Consider the following 22,824-nt stretch of genomic DNA (forward strand, 5'->3'; position numbering starts at 1 on the left):
ATAAACAGAACTGTGCGAGACAGAATCTAATGTAGCCACAACATGAGCAATTGTATTTGCTTTTATGTATTTTACTGAATATATGACTGAAAGGGGATTAATGGGTCTGATTGTGTTCAGTGTATTCTAAGTGTCCAACAATATACAAGCCTTACATTTACAATCACTGATTCCCCTGACTGAATCTGAGAATTACATATAGATGCAGAAAGTTCTGAAGCTACACATTACAAGCTACAACTGCTGCTGCACCTCCAGCTGTTCAGTGAAAAGTTTCACAAACAGTCAGGTTGCTGGTTGAGAGCACTAGTATATCATGCTTAAGAGTGAGAAAGAAACTCTGACCATTTAATTTTGTCTAGACACAGCATCAGCAAATAGTAGGAGAGCTCTAAAAACTGCAACCATTGTAGGCAACTTCAAAGCAGATTCATGCACATTTGAGGACAGACAACTGTAAATGCAACAGTTTGGGTTCAACTAGGCCAGAATCAGGAACAGAAAATACTAGGCAGAATGCTGAAGAATGGCAAAAACTACTACTGTACTTCTGTATTTGACTTGGAGGTCTCTGACTGATAACCACATCCTTTTCTGGTAATCAATTAAGGGGACTATTATCTCTCCCAAAATTAGACTCTAGTTCCCGCTTATGAAAATAATATGTATATTCTCAGATTAAATTTAGGTAAGATCTGCCATGTACAGTAAATTCTGAACCCTGCTGGGATAAGGTTGGTTAATTGGTTCTAGTGGGTCAAACGAAGACGTCAAAGTTCAAGGTACAGTACATGCATATATTTATTAAATAATTAGATTTCCAGTTAATCAAGTTAATCAGGCCTAAAAATGGATTCTACAAGGGGTGTTCTGGAGGTCAATGTTCTTAGGGATTTTTAAAGCTGTATTGTTGCAGGTGTCTAGTAATTAATAATAACTGACAGTGAATGCCAACAAGAAATACGGCAACAGAGAGGAGATGTGTGCAACAAATGCAAAAAGGGCCCAAAAATGAAAATCTACACAGACTGATAAATGGTGCCCCAGGGGACACGTAAGGGCATAAATTTGGTGCTGAACACTTTATTCCTTATGTAGCTTCAGTTGTCCCTGACTACATCCAAATGTGGCTCAGTCAATTTGGTGGCATGGGGAATGTATGATAAATCATTCCCTTTAATCGTGCACAATATTCTTATTTTGTTGCCTGCATTTAGTAAGTTGGGCCACCAAATTACATAAATCATACCCTGGAACTGCTTTTCCTATTTTAAATTAATTTACTATTAATTAGTTTCCCCGTGTGGACCTCCAAGATTTCATAAAATTTGACTTTTTTATTTTTAATTTTGGTCTCAAAAACATGGATATATTTTGGGTTAAGGCTGTTCAGCACAACATTGTGTTATTTTGGAAATCCCTTGGTGAAAGTGTACCGCTGAACTCCTCAAGAGACAGGGACAGGGGGAAGTTTAAAACCAGTTGCGACAGAGTGGCTGGGATTGTTTTCACCTTGTGAGTCTGTGTGTGTGTGTCATAATGGCACAGTGGTCCTGGAGACTGTACTGTATTGTACTGGTAACGATCACAGAAGCAGTTTTGAGAGCTTTGCCAGGTGTTTGTATGTCTGTGGACAGATTTTGTCGATGTGATAGTGTCATCAGATGCGGCGTCATGAACTTCAGAAGTGTGTAGCTGTAGTAGTGACTACTGAGTACTCATGTACTGAGGTAATAATGACTACTGAGTACTCATGGGTTGGAACATCAGCATGTTGACTGGTGTTGCTGCTGGTGTGGTCTCATTGCAAGACGGTCTCCAGTTTGAGAGTATGATTTAGTAGTCTGAGGGCACACATGATTATTTCAAAGAAACAAATTTGTTGGCTGTTGCGGCTGTCGCTACTAGTCAGAGGTTAATTAAGGTACTACGTTTAGTTGGTACTACGTTTAGGTACACAGTTTAGTACTACGTCTACTACTTCTTTACAAAATGATTCGCACGGCAAATGCAATAAAAGTTGCAGTCCAGCTTTCTGAGACAAAATAGATAAACGTTTGAGTCATTATATTGGTTCTGACTTAAACTGACAACAAAATGAGTTTGACACTGTTTTTGTTGAGACACATTGGACGATTGATCAGGCAACAAAAAATATCTCGTTCAAAACTGGATCAGAGATTAAAATTGGCTTTGGGTTGCACTGGATTGAATAATAAAGCCTGTGGATGTTATTCATTTTTATCACATGTTTCCATCATGTCCAGATGCGAGGGCAAACAACAAGGCAATATGTGTGCTCTTGATTTTCACTTTCTTTTAATTTTATGTTTTAATTTTGTATTTGTGCAGTTAGCTAACTATTGACTGAAACAATCATCAATGCTAGATTGCGATATAAATTCCTCTGTGAACGTTTTTATAAATGACTAATAAAGAAGTCAAAGTTCAGATGGTACAGTGACCTGACAGTAGCTGAAAGGAAAGAGAGAGGGAAAGTTATACTGTACTAATTACTTCCTGAGCCATTTGCACACATATACATTTCCCAGAATCGATACTTCACACCAACTCATCACAAAACAGGAAACTTTGCTTTAACGCATTAAGTGTGTGAAACCCGCTAAAGCCTTGATACAGTTAATCCTGGAACTGATGCAGGGTAACTGACAAATCTGATAAACAGCGTGAAAAAGATTTCTCCCTCTAAAGGAACACGTACACTACAGCTTAATAATAGAACAGGTTAGAGGAACTGAATATGGAAGAGGGAATCTCTGGAAGAGGTCTCTAAAACTCTGCGTGCCCGACTGGAGAAATTCAAAGTCATTCCAGCAGTGAAATCAGTGACTTATTTCACAAAGATAGATTTTGACTGTGGCTTACAGTCAGATTTCAGACAGATGTCTAAATTCATCATTTGCACAAAGCTGTCTGGTTCTTGACTATCTCAGGTAGAACTACTTTGCCATACTGAGTAGTAACTCAAGACTTTCTCAATCTAAAAAACACGCTTGACCTAGCAAGCGCATCAAATGTCTCGGTTTACTGCATTCTCTAAAAAGTATTTCCCCTTTCACTGCTCCCTCCAAAGCACTGTTAGCAAAGCACAAATTATAAGCCATGCCATGTTCTTTGGTCAGCAGGTGTCAGTGATTGTTACCGTGGAAATACCTTTTTGCAGGTGACACTGGCTGTAAGTTCAGGGTTTACTTCTTCGGATTTTCTTAGTCTGTTTGTATTGTTGTGAATCAATCTAACTTGTGTTGTGTAGGAGCAAAACTAAGGCTGGCCCAAAACTACAGACCAGTCTAACAAATCTTTCTAAAAAGAACATTTCTAAACAAGAATAAAGAAAAAGTCAGACATACACTGTTTTGCTTCGTTTCTCCTCATTTTCAAGAGATGAAACTTAAAGGATTTCTGTGGAGACTGTGTGTGGCAGCAAAAGCAAAAGTAAATGATTCAGCTGAGGAGGAAAGAAATCACCCTCATCAGCACAAGCAGTGACAGGCAGCACAGCCCTCCTTCAATACACCAACTCTGCATTCTATTATTGGCATGCTTAGAGTACTATACCAACCTCCTAAAGTGAAAACCCATCTGTGTACCAGCAAGGGAAACCACTTAATCTAAATTTCCAGACTTTCTACATCAGAATAGAAAAGTCACTGAAATAGTGCTGAGTAAAGCACTGTAAGCCCGTCCACTTAGTACGGTAACATTTGAAGCCTGTTCAGAGATTGGATTCAGTGTGGTGTTTAATAATCTGTTGCAGTTTACGGATAGTGTTTTGTTTTGTTTTGTTTTGTTGCTTGTACATAATTCATTAGCAATTAAAATACTATAGATAAGGTGGGGATTAAAGTAGATGATTTGGTTGTTGGTATACTATACTATATAATGCTGATGATAATTTTACTAGCAGTACATGACACAGATATACAGGAAATGCTTAACAATGTGACTGAATGGTGGGGGAAGTGGAGACTAATGGTAAACCAGGACAGGATACAAAGATACAGCATATTTCTGGCAGCAATTAGATGCTAAAGTTCAACTTACTTGCAGTGTTGTATTTATGATGCTCAGCGCAAATTGTTTGTAGTGTGTAAGGAATGAGGGCCTGTTGATGTTAGGTGCAAAACTAAAATATAAACATACCGTATTGTCTGATGAACTGCAGTTTAGAGCATTATACGAAGCAGAACTTTGCCAAAAGTCATAAATCTCTTGACAAACAGTTACATTCAGGTACATTAGCGTCAGCTATAGAAAAATTCCTGTTTACTTGTCTCCCTGTAAAGTCTTGGTTTATTATGAGATTTAGGTGTGAGTGAAGAATCAGTTCATGTTTTATTTATATTTATTTGTAAAGTTTAGGACAGTTTCCATTCTTTGTTTGTAATATGATGTTAGATGTTATGTCCATGTCTGACAAATGCAACAGTACTGTATCGTGCACAACTAACTAGCTATAGAGATAGGTACCCCAACTGCCATGCAACCTGTGTGGTGTTCCTCATGGAATCAGTCAAGGGCCTCCTATGTTTGCAGTCAGATGAAGCTAAAATGGTTCCTTGAAGATCTCTGTTATATTAAAGTAAGTTTAAAATAATAATAATAATAATACGTAAAACAAATATTTGCATCCATACATTCAAGGACCAATCCAAATTTGCAACAGTAATGTTACAGTCTTACCACACAGCTACACTTTTTTAACAACTTCTTATTCCTAAATGATCATAGTAGAATAATTTGTACGTGCTTTCCAAACTGACACATTCGGAACAACAAATTTAATGCATCCTAATCAAAAATGTTTGTTTCTTCCAACCAGCGGTTTCACACTATTTGACTCATCATGAAGCCGCAGTAATGCAACATGATGTGTCAGCAAAGACCGAAAAAAAAAAGAGACTGCGAGAAAGCAAACACAAATTTAAACGATACCAGTTTCAAACTTTTAAGAAAAATGGCCCTTGCAAATGTTTTATGAGGAGGGGATGTATTCAACACAATGATATACAAAACATGTTTTAGTGAAGAACTGAATGTAAATATAACTCCACAGGACACCTTTAAGACTCACATAGTTGTCTTCTCTTCTTTCCTCTTTTCTTTGTTGTCTCAAGTAATTAGAAAAAATGAATTTACTTCAGAATGTTTTTTACGACAAGTTATTTGTATTATTTTAAAAACTGAACTCCATATGCCACTTCTCTGGTAACTCCATGCTTTTTTTCTAGTTTGTTTAACGCACTTTGCTTATGTGATGTTCTGTATATTTTGGTCGACAGAGGGTCTTCCTACATGACAAATGTTCTATCTTCAACAGTTTAATCTAACACCTCTTTAGTTTCCACTTGGAAACGAATAAATCTCTCGCTTTGTAGTTTCATGTGAGAAAACTTTCAACCACGCACTGTCGTGCTCCATTTAAGGTCACACGTGTTATTTCACTGGAACTGTCAGTTACAGTTGCCTATAGGTGGTAATAAGCAGGATTCTTGACTCGTGAGATACAGGAAAGCTCCTATACTTTAATGCTGCATAGATCAGAGCTGTCAAGATTGAGGCTATAAGGTGTCAACCACAAGTCTGCTGTATAACAACAAATGGCTGCCTGGAGTGAAACAAACGCAAAACTTTGAGCACTTGTTTTGCTGACTGTTATGAAAGGCTCACATTATGCCTATGTCTATGTGAAAGGTGTCACTAAAAGTGACACCGTAAAAGTTTCCTCAGCTCTATGTGGCATTTGGGGGTCTTAGGTTTTGTTTAATGGCACATTTACTGTATATACAGCTCTGATAAACCCATAGTACACTTCCAGCCCAGCACCAAGCAGCAAAGTTAATGACTAGCTTATGAAGAAAATGGAACATCTAGCTACTGATGAGCCAGATATTTCCCTGACCAGACCAGAGCGATTATTAGACTTACATTTACCACTTGAATGACTCCAAATAAATGCTAACGTGGTTCGGTCTCTGCTGGATTTGTAGAAAAAAGCAAGAGTTTGATGACATGTTGGTCATATCAGCTCTGAAGGGAACATAATGATAGTGTTGTGTTTATAGCTTGTTGCGCTGCTTCTAAGTGACCAACATATCAATTCATGCAGGATCAAATTTCACATTTTTCCACTGCTGTCAAGCACTGTGCCTTGAAGTATTATCATTTAATGGTGCACACACCAGATGGAGCTCATAAATCAGGATGAGACACGTGGTTTGCAATCTCCACAAAACATGGAACTACACCAAAACTTTACCTCCACCCTCGCAAACCTAAAAGATGCAGCCGGAAACCAGTGCCATCACACTGTTGACCAGTTGCAGGCAATGCATTGAATGTCATAGACTGAGAGTTTGAAAAGGTCCTTCAGCCAGCCTTTCTCAGAGGCTAAAGTGTGAGACTTCACACTTCCTCTTCTCTTACCTCCTGCCTTCTGTCACAGATTCACCCCGAAGAGTCCAAATGTTGAGTGTCTCCATTCCCCATGGTTTGTTGGTCAGTTTCAATTCCTGAGGAGCCCCTTAATGGACAGACAAAACAATTATACATATGAAAAGGTAACCTTTGAAGACCTCTGCTCAGTTGAAGTGGAGCAGGGCTACAATGACACCACTTTATGTACTAACAGGCAGACATTTTAATCCGCTATAATCTCAAAATATGAACATTGTTGATGTGTCTGTTGCACTTTCTCAATGTGTCAATGTCAGTGAGCCTGTTCACACAATAGCAGGACCAAGGAACTGAATCACCGAAATCAAATGCGGTCGTGATTAATTAGTTCGTTACAGTTGTGCTTTTCCAGCAATGATTCTGGATGTTAAAATATCAGCTGTTTAAAAGATTCGAGAAAGCTTTAAATTGTATGTGAAACAGTAAGACATGTCAATCAAGGACAGTCTGTACATGCCCACAGAGTCCTAAGATGAAATCATATGTATTGACCGCTACACAGCTCCTAATGATGATGGATTACCAATTAGTTTAAGTGAGCCACTGCTGTAGGGCCGCAGACCCCCAGGAGTCCTGCAGGTCCCTGGTTGTCTACCTGTCCTGGTTGTGACAATTAGCTTGTGGTAATTTAATAATTACACATTTTTTTGTAAATGCACCACAAAAGCACAATCAAAATTTGAAATGGTAATGGCCAAATGTGCCATTTTTTTCTTTTTTACTTAATTTGGAATCACATAACAGCAGTTCACACAATCAGATTTAGTGCGGTACCTTTAAAAAGTAATCTATCTTTTCATGGCTTATGCCATTTCATTGTAATTGCTTTTTCAAGAAGCAATACTACAATATTCCTAATAAGTATTTTGTTTCAATATCCTCAATCTTTGACGCAAATGTTGTTACTAAAGCTATACACATCTTGTACCAAAAAGTGTTTACTTTTGGACAGGCCCAAAGCAAATGATTGTTTCCTGAGAGCCACGATTCCTGCAGCAGCTGTAACAGCCTGAGTGGTGAGACCTCTGAACAGATGAGATAAAATACTATTGAGACTTCAGCTAAACGCTCTCCATGAGGTTGAGCATGATATCCTTCATTGGAAATTCATAATATTTTGTTCAGTCTTCCTCTGGAATGCAACTTTTCTTTTTTTTTCCTTTCCTATTTTTGTTTTATATTAATTACTTTCTATTTAATCTCCTGAAGTCTGTAATATAGTCTCGTCATGAGTTTAAGGCCTGAATTTGTCCCACAGGCACTAATAAAAACTTTTAATAGGTTAATTTCAAACGCACTTTGATTTGCTAACATAGAACTGTTTCTGTGATGGCATACCTGAAGAAATCTAAAAAAAGTCACTGTTTCAGATTCACCGTGTAGTCTTTTCAATGTCAGAAAATTGTTCAGTGTCCCCTGATTTAAAAGGTACGGTATGAGCAGAGGCCCTATTCATCCCTTAAAGCTCACACTGACTTTGACTGAGGTAAGGTCAAGGTCATAAGAGCACCATCTCAGAGTCTTTATCTTTTCTATCTATCTCTTCCTAATATGTACCCATGTTTTCAGAGATAAATTAACATGTTCTCAGGGGAGTGCAAATCCTTCCTTGTTCATTGTCAGTTGAAGAGTTTGAAATCTTATCCTTTTCCGCAATATTAATATATCTCATTTGTTGAATTGTTTATCAGTTATTTCAACTGGAAGAGTCTGACACAAATACAATAACCTTGTGTCATGTCTCATGAGATTTGTTAATGTGTTTTGTTCACAAGCGTCATGTCTTGTCTTGCACTTCCTGTTTTATTGTGAAACCTAACTCTCCTCTCGTTTCAGGCCCTTGACTTCCTGGTGTGTTTCCAGCCTGTCTGATTGTCTACCCCGCCCTAATTGTGTCCACCTGTTCATTGTTACCTCGTGTATATATAGTCCGCGTCTCCCTTTGTCCTATGCCAGATTGTCATGTGGCATGTCTTGTACTGCCTTGCTATCTAGCTTTCCATAATCCTTGTCTCCTGCATTCCTAGTAAGTCTTGAGGGTAGTTTAGTATTGTTCTTATGTTTGTACTTTGTTACCAAGCCTGTGTGATTAGTCTAACCTTGCTCCTTTTGTTTGTACTTTGGTATCCAGCCATAGTGATTAGTCTTGCCTTGCGCCTTTTGTTTGCTCTTTACCTCTCACTTTTTTAAAGCAATTGTTAGTTTTGTTCTTTGCCAGTCTTAATTATCCTTAGTGCCTTTTGTTGTACTTTGTTACCTAGCCTAGTTTATTTTGTTGTATATCATCCTGAGCGACTTTTGTTAATAAATTCATCCTTTATTTTGAAACCTCGCTGTTGTGTGTGGTCTGCATTATTGAGTCCAGAAACCCTGTGCCTCTGGGCTTGTCACCTTGGCAAGATATTAATTTCTACTGTGTCATTTCGTGACTCAAAACTTAATATTAGAAGTAAATTCCATCCCTTTATGTCCTCCTTTATTTTCTGACTCAACAGTTAAAATTCAAGGAGTACAAACTTGTTAAATCTTTTGGGATGTTTTCTCCCAGATATCTCATATGATCCATTTCCAATTTGGTAGGATGTTAGCGTTCATAATCTGGCAAGGCCAGTAATTGAAACATGTATTGTACTTGTATTTGGGTCTTTGGACTATTCAATTTATAACCTGAGATGGAGCGAAAAACATCTAAGAGACAATCGTTTCAAAATGAAGGTCTCTGGATTTGACAAGTAAATTCAAATATCATCTGCAAATAAGGACATTTTATGTTCTTGACCTGGCATTTGTATACCTGTAATATTATTATCATCAGTGATCCCCCGATTCAACACTGGAAACAGCAATGACTTATTGGAGAGCCCTGTCCGGTCCCTCTTGCCAGGCCTAATGAGTTTGATATGGCTATTCTTGCCCTTGGGCTATTATACAATGCTGGAATAGTTTTAAGAAATGTCTGATGGACTTCTCTCCAAGGAGTTATGCCAGTCTTGAGCACGTGGTTATATGAGACCCTGAGAGAAGGCCTTCCAGCCCTGGGTACTGGGTTTTAAAGTTTAAATTACCCTTTTAATTTCTTCATCTGTAATTTCACTAACTAGAATCTTATTTTGTTAGTCTAAAATTTTTAATTAAAATTTCAAATTAATGTTGTATATCTTTTGTGGTGTGATGTATAGATTTTTTGTAGGGTGCTTTATTTATAAATTGTTTTCTGCTTGTTGCTTTTTTATTTTTCAAAGCAAAAAGTTTGCCCAATTTTCCCCACACCTCATAATATCTTTGTTTTATCACCCTCTATAAATCTATTTGAAACATAAAAAATAGTCAAGCTGAGAAACGACAGAATGAGCCTCCAAGATTAGTATTTCAAAGATTTGTTTTCAGAAATTCCATTCCAGATCCAGAAGGAGCATAAGTATTTAGAAAAGTTACTAAAACAACCTGCAGATGTCCCCCTGGACCAGGACAAATCTCTTGTCTGTATCTTTCTGTTCATATGTGCAATCAAAGTTTCATTTACTAGGAATTAAAGTTTCTACCCCCGTCTTTAAACCCTGATTACAGGAAGATGAATACAGATGAAATCCCCATCTCTTAAGTTTTCCATGTTCAGTTATGCTAGATGACTCCCTTCTGCTCCCTCCATCTTTAACTTAAGCTTACATTTCATTGTGTATCTTTGAGTGAAATTTAAGGCCCTGCGAGCCTATACAAATCATATCCTACAGCCCTTGTGCTACAAGGGACTTAGCACCAACATAATCATTAACCAGAGCACAATAATGAAATAATGAACCCAATCTCAAATAACAATATTGACTTAAGGCCTCTTTTATGGCCTTTAATGTCTCCTCCTCCTAGCAACGCAAGAAGACCCACTTCAACATAAGCTGATGTGTTGATGTCCTGACACCAAATCTATCCTCCATAAGGCCTTAGCTAGGCCCATCTTCCTGATATGTTCAGCGTCAAATTGGGAAATAGGTATGACAGCAAGATCTGTCCCATGACATTATTCTCAGCAGGTTTTATGATTCCTACAAGATATATTGTTAGTAGACATATTCCCGTCATAGGAAAAGTACTTATCAAGCCTGGAGCTGGTATGTGTCTACATTTTAACACAATCTTTATGACTGATCCTTTAAATAGGCCCTGTGTTAAACTCGAGTGTCAATATGTTTAATATTATAGTTTGTACTGTGTTTACATGGTATATGTCCTTCAACCTGTGTTTAATTTTGGATGGCTTTGCCACTTGAGGTCAGTGAAACAGGCTGAAAGCACCACATTGACCTACATGGGAACTAAAATATATACGTACCTGTACACCCATTAAGTTGACAAATCAATGTGTTAGCAAACAGTTGCCTTTTTACACATACAGTAGACACAGACCAAAACAACGCTGCTGGTGGTCCAATAACCAGAGGAAACATGTTAAAAGTTTGGTTTTAAGGTTTAACTCAATTAATAGAATTCCTCCTGCATCAGAAGCTGCTCTGCCTCGGTGAAATGCTTGTGGGTTTAAGTCTAAAATATAGCAAACAAATTATGGATATGTTTATTGAACAAAATCTTTATTCCTACATCTCCTTCTTCTGCTCTTATTCAAGTGTGGCAAGGTGCTGCCATCTGTAGGAGGGAACCACAAATATCAAGTGTGATCATGTGGGATGCATTTCTACAAATTTCTCAAAAATTCAGCCTCATAGATCTGATTTCTTTGGAGGCTGAGATCTAAATTGGGATTTAAAATTAATTTCTGTGGGTTTAAGTGATGTCTGCTTTTTAAAGTGTCTTGGTTTGTTGAAAAAAGACAAACTGAAGTGTCTCGCTCCTCGTGGTTGTAACAATCCTCAGTGTCAGATTCCTTCCAATTGTTAATCATTCTCACTTTTCACACACAGTTGTTCTTCAGTACTCGTGAGGATCCTCACTGATGTAATAAGCCCCTAAATCCAACTGTAACCATTAAACATCCCTTTGAAGAAGTGAACGTTCTTACTATGAAGGTCTAAAACTCTGACCTGGCCCTCATAAACTGGACTGTCTATGGATTTTAGATGATCAGAGTCTAAAGTCCCTGAACAGATCTTTTAGATAAATAACAAAATTTTACTACTCAGCTGTATATAAAGTAGTTCAAGGTAGCTACACCCTGATCAGCTACGACAGTGAGTATACTGCTTATAGCACACACTGATGCATCAGTATTAACTGTATCAGTCACAGTATGAAACAAATACTTTTACTCTAATACTTCAAGTGCATTTTGCTGCTAATAGTTCTGTATTTTCACTTTGAAATTGATTTGAAATGGATTGGAGTTTGCATGTTCTCCCTGTGCAGCGTGGGTTTTCACTGGGTTCTCCGGCTTCCTCCCACAGTCCAAAAACATGCTGAGGTTAATTGATAATTCTAAATTGTCCATAGGTGTGAATGAGAGGTGTGCATGGTTGTCTGTCTATATGTGTAGCCCTGTGGTAGGCTGGCGACCTGCCCAGGGTGTCCCCTGCCTTCGCCCAGGAGACGGCTGGGATAGGCTCCAGCCCCCCCGTGACCCTGCAAAGGATTCAGCGGTGTATAGATAATGGATGGATGGATGGATTGTCATGCAGGACATTTACATGTAATATACTTTTTTTTTTACATTTCTGTATGGTATGCTGAATACTTGTTCCACGAGAGCATAATTTCTAAGGCTCCATCACACCTGAAACGTACTGTATGTCTGAGGGGCCTTTTAGTCATTTTAAGAGATTTAAAAACACTCTTTTTTTTAAATGTGTATAACTGCATGATGTAAAGTGCTCTTCTTGTCATTAAATTCCCCAAATTCTCGGAAATATTACAGAGGACACGACCTCGGCGTCCTGGTTAAATAGCAACAGTACAAGATCACACACACACACATACACTTTGGTAACACACATATACTGCTGCCAGTTCTAGTATTTAATGACCTACCAAGGTGATGACAGTTTCATGTCACAACAGCACAACATAATTAAAAACATGACACAGAAAATTAGATTAGCTTTTTATTGTCATTTCTGCAGAAATACCACAAAAAAGGTCGTAGTAACTACGTGGTAACTGGAAGAACCGTTCCAACATGATTCTCTATAAATTTAGGTTATACTAGCTTTGTTACAATAGAATAATTTGTTAGAATTACTAATAGAAAAAAAAAGCTCAGGGAGGTGAGTTGTGTGCATAGCTTATGACCAACCTCCAGGCAAAAAATAAAAGAATTAAGAACAAAAAATATATAAATAAATGCTTTAAAAGAATACTAGAGGCTGTGGTGATGTAAACCCAAATTCAGACTATAACAACAGTGGTTCATCCCCAAATGTGAGAATAATGTGATTAATAAACATACAGCTGCAAAACACAAACAGCGCGGGTAGTGTGAAGTCATTCAACATATCTAATGAGCTGGATTCAACCAGCGTAGTGTGATGAAGATGTGAAGCCACAAGCCGGAAAACTGCAGCTTCACTGGAAAAATAACGTCCGTACAAGCAAGTTTGCTGATAAAGAGTCTTAAAAGCAGATTTTCACTGTAAACAAGGGAAAATATTCTGTCAAGGATCACTGTTTTTGTTCTAACTAATTAGGGCCGAAACGAGTACCTGAGTAGTAGTTCAACAGATCGTTGATTAATCAGTTATATGTCATACATGAATGTCTGTCATTTGCTGGTTCCAGATTGTCAGGGTTGAGGATTTGCTGCTTTTCTCAGTTTGATATCATTTGAAATTGAATATATTTTGGTTTGGGGCTCTTGGTCATACAAAACAAGATATTTTGACTATTTTCGGACATTTTTTTGTCTAAACAATTAATCGACTTAATGATTCATCGAGTACATTATTGCCAGACTAAATCGACAAGGCAGGTTTGCATTTGTTGCAACCCTGAAACATAGCATCCATGTTATTTAGCTAAATTCACAAGATCAGTGACATAAAAATGACCTAAATCGGAAAAAATGAGCATTATTTCTCAGGACGACAACTTTTTTCACCTTTTTTACCAAAAATGTGATTTTAAGACTCTGCACAACATTCGATCCTTCTTGTTCCGTCCTGAAGTGGGAACGTTTGCAGAGCTCAAACTCCAAACAGAAAACCTACTTATAAAACTAAAAAAACAAAGCAAAGTGCCAACCAGCCAGCTGGATGCCAACACTTCTTCTTCTGTGTCTGTCGGAGCTACAGAAACTCGTCCTTTTTGGTGCCTCTTTGGTGTTTGTTCTTCTGATGACAGCTGTAAACAAACCAGCCTTACTCCAACTAAACATACTCGTAAGCACCAAAGGGCCCATGCAGAAACCCGACAGCAGGCCGTTGCTCCACCAGGGGGCAACAAAGACTTTTACAGTCGCGAGCGCTGCAGGAATCCCTCTGCATGGAAATAACTCCTTCAACTGGACACAGCAAAACCAGAACAGTTTGTACCACAGAACTAGTGTTTTCAGCTGACCTCACATTTTGTTTTTAACGTCTGATGGCTGAGGAGAGAGGAGAACTAAAATTTCATACAATTAATCCTTCATGGAGATGGAGCAACAGGGCAGCAGTAGTACACATGCAGTGAGTAACAGAGGGATTTCCAAAATGGCTCCACCTGCAAGTTACAACATGACTGACACAAAAAGAAACAGAACAAAGACACAATAACAGGACACAACAGTTCTCTCCTCACCATCACAAGCACTCTGTTATCATGGACACTGCGGCGCTTTCGGGTCATTCGAGAGAAAGTTTACAGGCACAAAGTGGTTCTGCTGCGTTTCCCTGATCAACAGAGAACAGCAACAACTTCAAACAAAAAGAAATCAGCTGAGGCGGCTCAGAGTTCCTGCACCTTCACGGCTGCTCGGTGGTTTTCTAAACTCTTGATCATGTTCAGTGTTGGATGTGTTGCCTGTCAGTGGAAGTTGAATATAGGGCTTTCTGTTATGCAGTGCATGTCTAGGCTGCATAGAAAGTCATTTCATCACATTTTTGCTGTTGGGCCCCTCATTGGGCTGTTGGTTTAGACGTTTTAAAGGTGGAAACTTTTCCCTCCTGATTCGCATCACATATACCTTAAAACATATGAGCCAGTTACAGCCTTGATTTGCATTTCAGGCAGTTTGTAGCAACAAAAATGTGTCAGATTAATTTTCAACAAGTGGTGAGGGGAGAAAAAAAACACATGTTACAGACATGTTAAAAAATAATCGACTGAATCTCCAGTGAAACCTAAATATCTGTGACTTTTACACTTTAAGTTACAAGGAATCAAGTACACAACAAAAGAATTGCTGGTACAGATGAACTTATCGTACTGCAGGAGCTGTGGGTCAAATGTTTTATGATATTAGAGGAATAAGTCAAGTTTAGAATAAACTTGCCGGGTTGTAACCATGAAAAGCATTATCATCCATGCATCCCCAGTAAAGATGTAGTACCTTAAGCCTGCAGTGGCAGACAGCTGAGCCTCAGTTACTTCCTGTCACTGACAGTGTTGATAGCAGTTAGACATTTCTCCCAGTCTCTCCCTGGCTTTAATGTGGTGTCATTACTCAAACACAAGATGTTCTCCACAGAAGTTCACACTTCTTGTCCCTTCTGAGGCACTAGATGAATTCAGTCAGTTGGTGTGATATGTGCACTGCATGTGTTTAATGTTTAGTTTGATAAGAACTGTGGAGCAGATTTGAGGAAGTGCCTGAGAAGAAATGAAAAATGACCTGTGCTGATAATGACTTAAACCTAAACATTTGGCTTAAATGTGCTTATGGACTGAAGACAGAGAACTCATGTGGTCAACGCATGTGGACTGTACTGTAGTCTTTCCTGGGCGAAGGTCCTGAAGGTATATCATGGACAGTCACTGAAATAAGAGCTTAACTCTTATAGCTTTTCATTAAATCTGACCCTAACCGGACCCTGCTGTGCTTCATGCTAGTTTTTCATTCTAGCACGGCAGTTTCATTGATGTCTGTTTTTTTTTTTGGTATTCTACCAGCAAACTCAGACACATACTATACAGTAAGTGACACACTGTATGCGGTTAGGATTGAGGAAAGACTCATGATGCATTAGCATTATCTCAGACATTAAAATAAGAGCTTCGGTAAGTTTAAACACTATGTTTCCTTCCTCTTACTTTGGATAATATTTGTCACCAACTACCAGCAGTGTTAGTATAGAGAACATCTGTAACAGTGAACTGGGGACACATGGATGATTTTGGATCATTTCAGGACTGAACAGGTGAAATTGCTAATCGGTGTGATCTCCTGAAGTCTCTGGACTTCTTTAAGTCCCCATCCAAAATGTTGTTCCTGCAACACAGAGGCAGGTGAATGCACCACAAGGCAGTGTGAGAAACGGTTTGTGCACTGGTGCTTTCACTCTGAGTCGCTCTCAGCATCACAAACACAGCTGAACGGAGTGCAGACTGCCACAAACGTCACATAAAGTGCAAACTGACAAGGTTTTCCCCTCACGGCATCAGACCGGCTGAAGCTCCAGGAAAACCAGCGAGACAGAAGACGAGACAACAGGACACGTCGTCCCTCCTGCCGGTCTCGGCTTAATGGCTCTCTATCACCACAGGCTCATACCCACCTGCAGACACCCTGCAGGGACCCAAACACACAGGGACAACAGTCAGGCGGTGTGTGTGAACAAGTTCATGAATGTGTGTGATGTGTGAAGTCTTGGCTGGTTAAACTAACTTCTACTGTTATCATGCACATTTATTTAGAGTTCATTGTATAGCGTCAAACTGATATAAAAAAAAAGGGATGAAATGAAGTCTTGTTTAAGGCTTTTTGGAAGATGGATTTAATGTGGATTGGTGGATTGTGGTGTGAATGCTGCACTTTTCAGGTAGCACTGCCAGATGATGTGAGTCTGCTGTACAGCATTTATTATTTCCACCTATAGAATGAGACTGAGCACTACAGTGAATGCTTTTCAGGTGCAGCCTCAGAGACAGTGCAGATCTGGAGCCACAGACTGTCACTAGTTAGACGTCAGAGGACCGCAGCTTTTTGTTTCCTTTGCTTTTGCTTTTTTTTTTTTTTGGCAATAAGATAACTGTGGAATTATAGTTGGCTTTTGATCCATGTTGTCATGGACAGCAAAATTTGCGAACCCTTTGATTTTGAGATAGATGAAACAACACAACCAAGCAGCTCCCATGAGTCTGAGCCACGAGCATGTTAGAAATCAAAAAACAAAATGCTGCGGACGTAGAGGCTAGTGGATTGAAAAGAGGGCCCGCTCAGGCCTCATCCTATCGTTAGCAGGGCTGGGCATTGTTTAGAAATGGTTTTATAGCAGTGCCAAACAAGGTTTTCGACAAAATCATTTGTTTTCTTCTTACTATTACACTGTCCCCTTTGCTGATGCAACACTGCGAATGTCCCCACAGCAGGATCAAGAAAGGTTTATCTTGTCTCTTATCTTATATTTAATTAAATACGCCAAACATGTGTGTTTAATATTGTCTAAAGCAAAGCATTTAATGAAAGGACCAGTAAACAACTAGGAATCTGAATTTGATGCTATTCTTTCTGAAAGCTATGTGGTCTGGACACATTTTGGTCAGGATGACTGTTTTAGTGGCACAAGCTGGGATTTCTATAACTAAAACTCCAGTGTGCAGAGGGTTAAGTGGATGCTACAAAAGGAAAAGAGGAAGAGGAGGGACACACAGACAGCAGAAATGAGCGGACAAGCACAGAGAGGAGGAAGTGATGGAGAAACAGAAAGATGGAGTCAGACTTCTCACCTGTTTCCAAGCCTGATGCCGCTGAGCGCAGTGGTTCCATCTCTGCTGACGAACAGACGCAGGTTGCTGTCTGAAAGCCACAAACACCGAAACCCAGTTAGCAGCCGCTGACGGAAACCAGAAGGCGTCAACGCACAGACAATAAAAGACGACAGGACACAGAGCTGGATGACTGCAGGACAGCTGTGTCCAAAGATGGTGCAGTCAGTTACAGACGCTGTGTTCACCACTTTTACACTTCAGTAACATTCAGTCACATTAACTGTAAAACCCTCACATGAAGAGATTCACTGTGAACAAATGAGAGCGCTCAATAGCTCTCTAACAGGTTGCTGTGTGTGCCGAGCAGCATGTCTTTGTTGGTATTTGTAATCTCAGAGCCGTTCAGGGACGTACGAAATGATGACAGATGATCGTCTGTCGGCTTTCATGTGAACGTGAACATATCTCACGTGGAGATCACGATATTTAACATTTTCAAACAATACTGCGTCTCTATGACAGCTGGCTTTTCACGGCGCCTTTGAAAGGCGACGGTCGAGTTTTCAGGATATAATAACCAACAAAACATCCCAAACTTTAGCTGTAAAACTCACAAAGTCATCTATGCTTAAAGGAATCTGACTGTTTTCTTCCTTTAATATTGTGATTTACGATCTAACTGAACATTTTGGCCCTGTTTCACAGTTAGTCTGCTCAGTGTGCCTGTGCTTCGACAGGCTTGTTCACTCATTTGGTCACTAAACCCTACGCTTTTTGCTGCAGCGTAGTTGTGACTGTTTTCTTGTTGTTGTTAGCTGTAAAGCATTCATTACTTAGATTATACTTCATAACATGTTAGAAATACTCTTCTGGAGCTTTTTGCTCCTCTTTGAAACTTCACAGAGACAGAAAAGGTTGACATGGAGCTGCTGATGGCAGAGCATTACGAAATCGTATTATTCTGCAGCGATCTGCACTCCCGCTGTACCTTCAGTGTTGTTGATATCTGCAAAGTTTTGGCTTTGGACGATTTTCTCCACAATGTCGTCAGCATCCATGCGAGTGTCGTTTACCCAAGAGGGGTGACTCTCCACAGAGTCCTGCTTCCTCCTGAAGTACAGCGAATAGAAGAAGCAAAGAAGAAAACTGTTACACTTTTCTTGCTTTTGTCGTATTATGTAAATCTAAAGCAGGATGATTTTAGCAATCCCATGACCAGAGCACTAACGAAAGAGTGGTCTCTGTACTCCTTCTGTACCTGGGAGGCCTGTTAGGAGGTAAGACAGGCCGCGGGGGTCGAGGGGGCCTTTCAGGACGTCCGGCGTCCTTGTCGCCCTCCGTAGGTGTGTCAGCAGTGAAGCCCAAACCCCCAGAGGTGCTGCTTCCTGTCGAGGTGTTCCTGCGATGCGTGAGGTCTGACAGGCTGGAGGAGCAGGAGTGCTCGGTGCTGTAGCCTGCAGGACGGCAGGGACATGAGAGGACATCATCAGAGGAGACATCTGAAGATATCAGAGGTTAGAGGAACAGCTGTGTGCCACTTTGTGTAGATAACTGAACTCATCTACTCTAGAAGTTGCTTATATACTGGCTGATGTCAGTTTATTAGTTACTAGGTAGTTTATTATTTAGTTAGGATTAAGCTAACCCTAACATATATTTAACCAGGAAGTGTCTTAAAAGAGATACATCATTTCTTCTAGAAGAAAGACCTCACGAAAATAGAAGCACAGAGTAGAACACATATGATCAATTCACAAAATTCAAGAAGCATTCATCTGTTCAAAAAAAATGTTAAAAGTCTGAGAAGTGTGCAGGAAGACTGATGCTGTTTGTAGGAACCAAGAAGCTCATGGTAAAACTTGTGACTTTAACAGACCGTTGTACATATAGAAAACAGATCTGTGTGATTTAAATGGCTGCCTGTGAGGTCAGTGCTGCATTTAAGCACTAAGCTGGAGCCTAAAAACAGAGGGGGATTTAAACAGGAGCGCATCTCTTCCATGAAAACAGTCAAGTGATTGTTTTCTAAAAACACTCCAGAAATGCTTCAGAAGAATGCCTGTCCTGAATGCCTGACCTGGGAACAGTCTGCCTCTGGAAAGGCTATTATGACCTGTTGCCCCCGACAACACAGCTTCCGGGGTCACAGGGGAACACAAACCCCTCCACCGTAATAATGTGGTGATTTTCAGAGGGTATTACTGTATAGTTTACAGCTGGGTGCCACTTCATTTAATGAGTCCCAATGTTTCCTGATCAATTTCTACAATCAACTGATAAATTTAAATTCTTAAGGTTATTCTAAAGTTATTCTTATTAAGTTTTCTCATGAGGACCATGCAATTTGTTTCTAATTATATGGAAAATTGAGATATTGTTCAATTGGTAAACTTTGAATAAATGAATTCCAATGAAATGTAAAATTACAACCAAATGAATATCTATTATTGAATGTAACAGTCATTTCAAGGACATTTCTTTGGAAATCAAACAAACATCTCACTAAAACGTATCTAACTAAATGAAAACATTTAGCTCTATTTTCCCTATAATTGGTACCAATTTACATAATTCTTTCTAAGAAAGTTCCTGTAAAATTCTTATGAAATTACAGGACTCATAAAATAAAGCATTTAATTCAGGAATATAAAAAGACATCACATTGAAAGCTGCATGGAACAACTGTTGGAGAATCTTATACCTGAGATTTTGCTGTGCTGGCTGGCGTAGCTGGAGTTACGGGAGTGACCAGACTGGAAGACATCTGCAGGACCGGGCTGGTTCACTTCTGATTCTTCAAGGAGACCTGAAGGCACCACAACTGTTAGCACCTCATATCTATTTATCTGGAGTCAAAATTCCTCTGCAGGATCAGAACCAATCATTCATAGTATTTGATTTTGTACACTAACTTCGTATGTAATGAAACCTTGAACGCTCTTGTGGGCTTGAGCGGCTTGTGGCTGAGAATTAGCACTTTTTCCCATGTGGTAATGTCCTGAGTCAGACGCTCCACTGCTGTGAAGAACCCCGGCCTTTCAAGTTGTTTTCCATGTGGAACAAAATCAGGTTTCATTTCTCATTTTAATTCAAATTGAACAAATCCTAAACACTGCCAGTTAGGTTTCCATGTGAGGAAAAACTTTTCAGTGAGATTTTTAACTTCTTCCAGGAATAATTGGGTTGGAATGAAACACATCTGGGTTGAGTCGGGTTGGGCTACGATATAAAATCCAGTCCAGTCTCAAGACCTCTTTATCTGGGGTTTCATACATATGTCTTGCGTCTTGTTGGCATCATTTTAATGAGATTTACTTTTCACGTCAGTTCTAAAAACAGGTAAACTGACAGGTATTTGCTGGATGCTGAAGAATCCAGTAGTTTACTTCATTAGTCTGGCAGAATTACAATGAATAGGGCAAATCTGACATTATTTGATGTGTCCTCAGTCCAAACTCTGTCTTAGATCCCTTTGGACCTCAAACTTCATTGTACTTGGAAAAAGGGCTGGGATTCAAAATCATTTCATTGAATCTGAATCCAGACACAAATCTGCTTCTAAAATTAAAATCTAATCCATCATCATGTCCATTCAGGTTGAGCTAAAACTCAAAGACAAACATTCAAATACTCAAGAGTAAATTGTGTTTCCAGATACAGCGTATAATACAGTTGATATAATATATTTCTCTTTCTTAAGAAAGAAAAAGAAACTCCCCTTGGTTCCTGTTGTTTATTGTAATTTTAATCTCATTTTTGTAGGGGTATGTTCTGTGAATAACTCCATCTCTCCCACAGTACAAAAGAAAAGCTTTGTCATAGTTTGGATATGATCATGCAAACCTCGATAGCCTTGCAAGCATCAAAGACAACTGTTTGGTTGTTGTTCATGAACACATTATTTAAACTTTGCATGTGCTCCACATTTTCCCCAGGTCATGCACACCTCCATGTGTTTGTTCTGCATGCCCCCACGGGTTACAATGGTGACTTTCAGGCCTTGACTAAAGTCCAAAATCTCCAGACATTAGTCGTACCTGAGCTGATGATGGAGGGTCGAGGCTTTGCGGCTCGTCCCAGAGAAACCCCTCCAGCCGGCCCGGGCTCGGCCGTTCCCTCCCCCTTACAGTCCAGCTGCAGGGTGTGTTCTCGTCCTGGGATGGAGATGGACTTTGCTATGCTGGGAGCCCTGCAGGAAAAAAAAAAACACCACTTATCAGTCTGGAACAGATTAAACGAGCACGGAGCGGCAGTTGTGCTTGGCTTGGCACGCTCAGATGAGATTCATTTTATTGACCACGGGGAAACTGAGTCACTGCAGCAACAAAGGACACAGAGCACAATTAGGAGTGTTCAAGAATCTGGTTAAAGGTTAAAAATGTTCAAAATACTAAGACACCAATAAATACCTGTGGATAACACACAATACAGAAGTCTCAACTCATATGAGCTTGTTTTGACAAAGAAGTTCACATATTTAGCACAAACATATTTTTTTTTCCTTGTAATCACTAATTAATTGAGCAGATGTGCTGAAGAAGATATGTGCAGCTTATGCAGGTGGAATGTATAGTTTGTTGCTAAAAGACAAAATACCATCACATTAAAGGGAAAAAGTGATGTTTAACAAGGTGAGACGAACCCAGTGTTAGTGCATTAAAAACATTTATGATTTTAGAAATGACAGTCTAAAACTTTCAAAAGTTGCAAATTTCTCTTTGGAGATGAATAAAGTATCTATCTATCTATCTATCTAAATGAGTGTGTTGTTTGACTCCAAACAACACACTCATTTAAATAGACAATAAGTCCCAGTTAAATCTTCGTTAGGTCAAAATAGTCTCTGCACTTATAATTAGACCAATAGACTGATGTGATGGAGGCTCTGCGCTTAACCTGCTCAACCTATTTATTTGAACTACTCACGTTTTAAAACACGGATCTCCAGACAGGAGGGTCATCCCGATGATCACCTTTAGAAAACACAGAAAGTAATAAATGTAAATAGCAGCAACAGAAACAATGTCTGTTTTACTGCTTGCATTAACAAAATGATGAAACATTTTCCATAGTTGTGACACTGCTGCCCTTTTCCTTTGTAGTACAAGTTCTTTCCCTTTCCTGTACACCTGATTGCATTCCTGCACAGCAGTTCGTCAACATACTGTATATCACAGGACTATTTCTTCATCACAGGGGAATAATAACAGTCTGCTTAAGCAACAATAAACATTAAGTGAAGAAGCCGGGAGTAAATTCCCAGTAAGCTCACTGACATACAAGTGGTATGAGTAACGCATAGCAACACAGCATGAAGCCTGTCAGACGAACGAGATGACAAATCTACTCGTGACCATGTTGGCTTTGTCTCACAGAGCAGTTTGTGTTGATGATCTGTGGGTGGCGCAGCAGAGCTCCTCAACTCCTCAGTGAGTAAACCTCCTTAACCCACGCAGACGTTTAACTGCCTCGGCTGCGAGCGAAAGGAGCAGCTTTCTCTTCAGCACGGACGAGTAAATGGTGTTTTATTTGGGGGCCGTAATTAACAATTATTTTCAT

The 22,824-nt window shown here is 39.4% G+C and overlaps 1 protein-coding gene across 1 annotated transcript in view; it reads right to left on the reverse strand.

Moving 5' to 3' along the window:
• Nucleotides 1-12,524: 12,524 nt before the first annotated feature.
• Nucleotides 12,525-22,824, reverse strand: part of fam102aa (family with sequence similarity 102 member Aa) — a 29,958-nt gene continuing 19,658 nt past the window's right edge. The window contains exons 6-12 of the mRNA XM_041937716.1: nucleotides 22,192-22,238; nucleotides 21,303-21,454; nucleotides 19,967-20,071; nucleotides 18,524-18,719; nucleotides 18,254-18,375; nucleotides 17,284-17,353; nucleotides 12,525-16,123 (exon numbers count right to left, since the gene is read on the reverse strand). Of these exons, the coding sequence (XP_041793650.1) occupies nucleotides 16,078-16,123; nucleotides 17,284-17,353; nucleotides 18,254-18,375; nucleotides 18,524-18,719; nucleotides 19,967-20,071; nucleotides 21,303-21,454; nucleotides 22,192-22,238 (738 nt within the window). The 3' untranslated portion in view covers nucleotides 12,525-16,077. The remainder of the gene's footprint in view (nucleotides 16,124-17,283; nucleotides 17,354-18,253; nucleotides 18,376-18,523; nucleotides 18,720-19,966; nucleotides 20,072-21,302; nucleotides 21,455-22,191; nucleotides 22,239-22,824) is intronic.

This window comes from Chelmon rostratus, chromosome 5 (assembly GCF_017976325.1).
Source record: "Chelmon rostratus isolate fCheRos1 chromosome 5, fCheRos1.pri, whole genome shotgun sequence".
Lineage (NCBI taxonomy): Eukaryota > Metazoa > Chordata > Actinopteri > Chaetodontiformes > Chaetodontidae > Chelmon > Chelmon rostratus.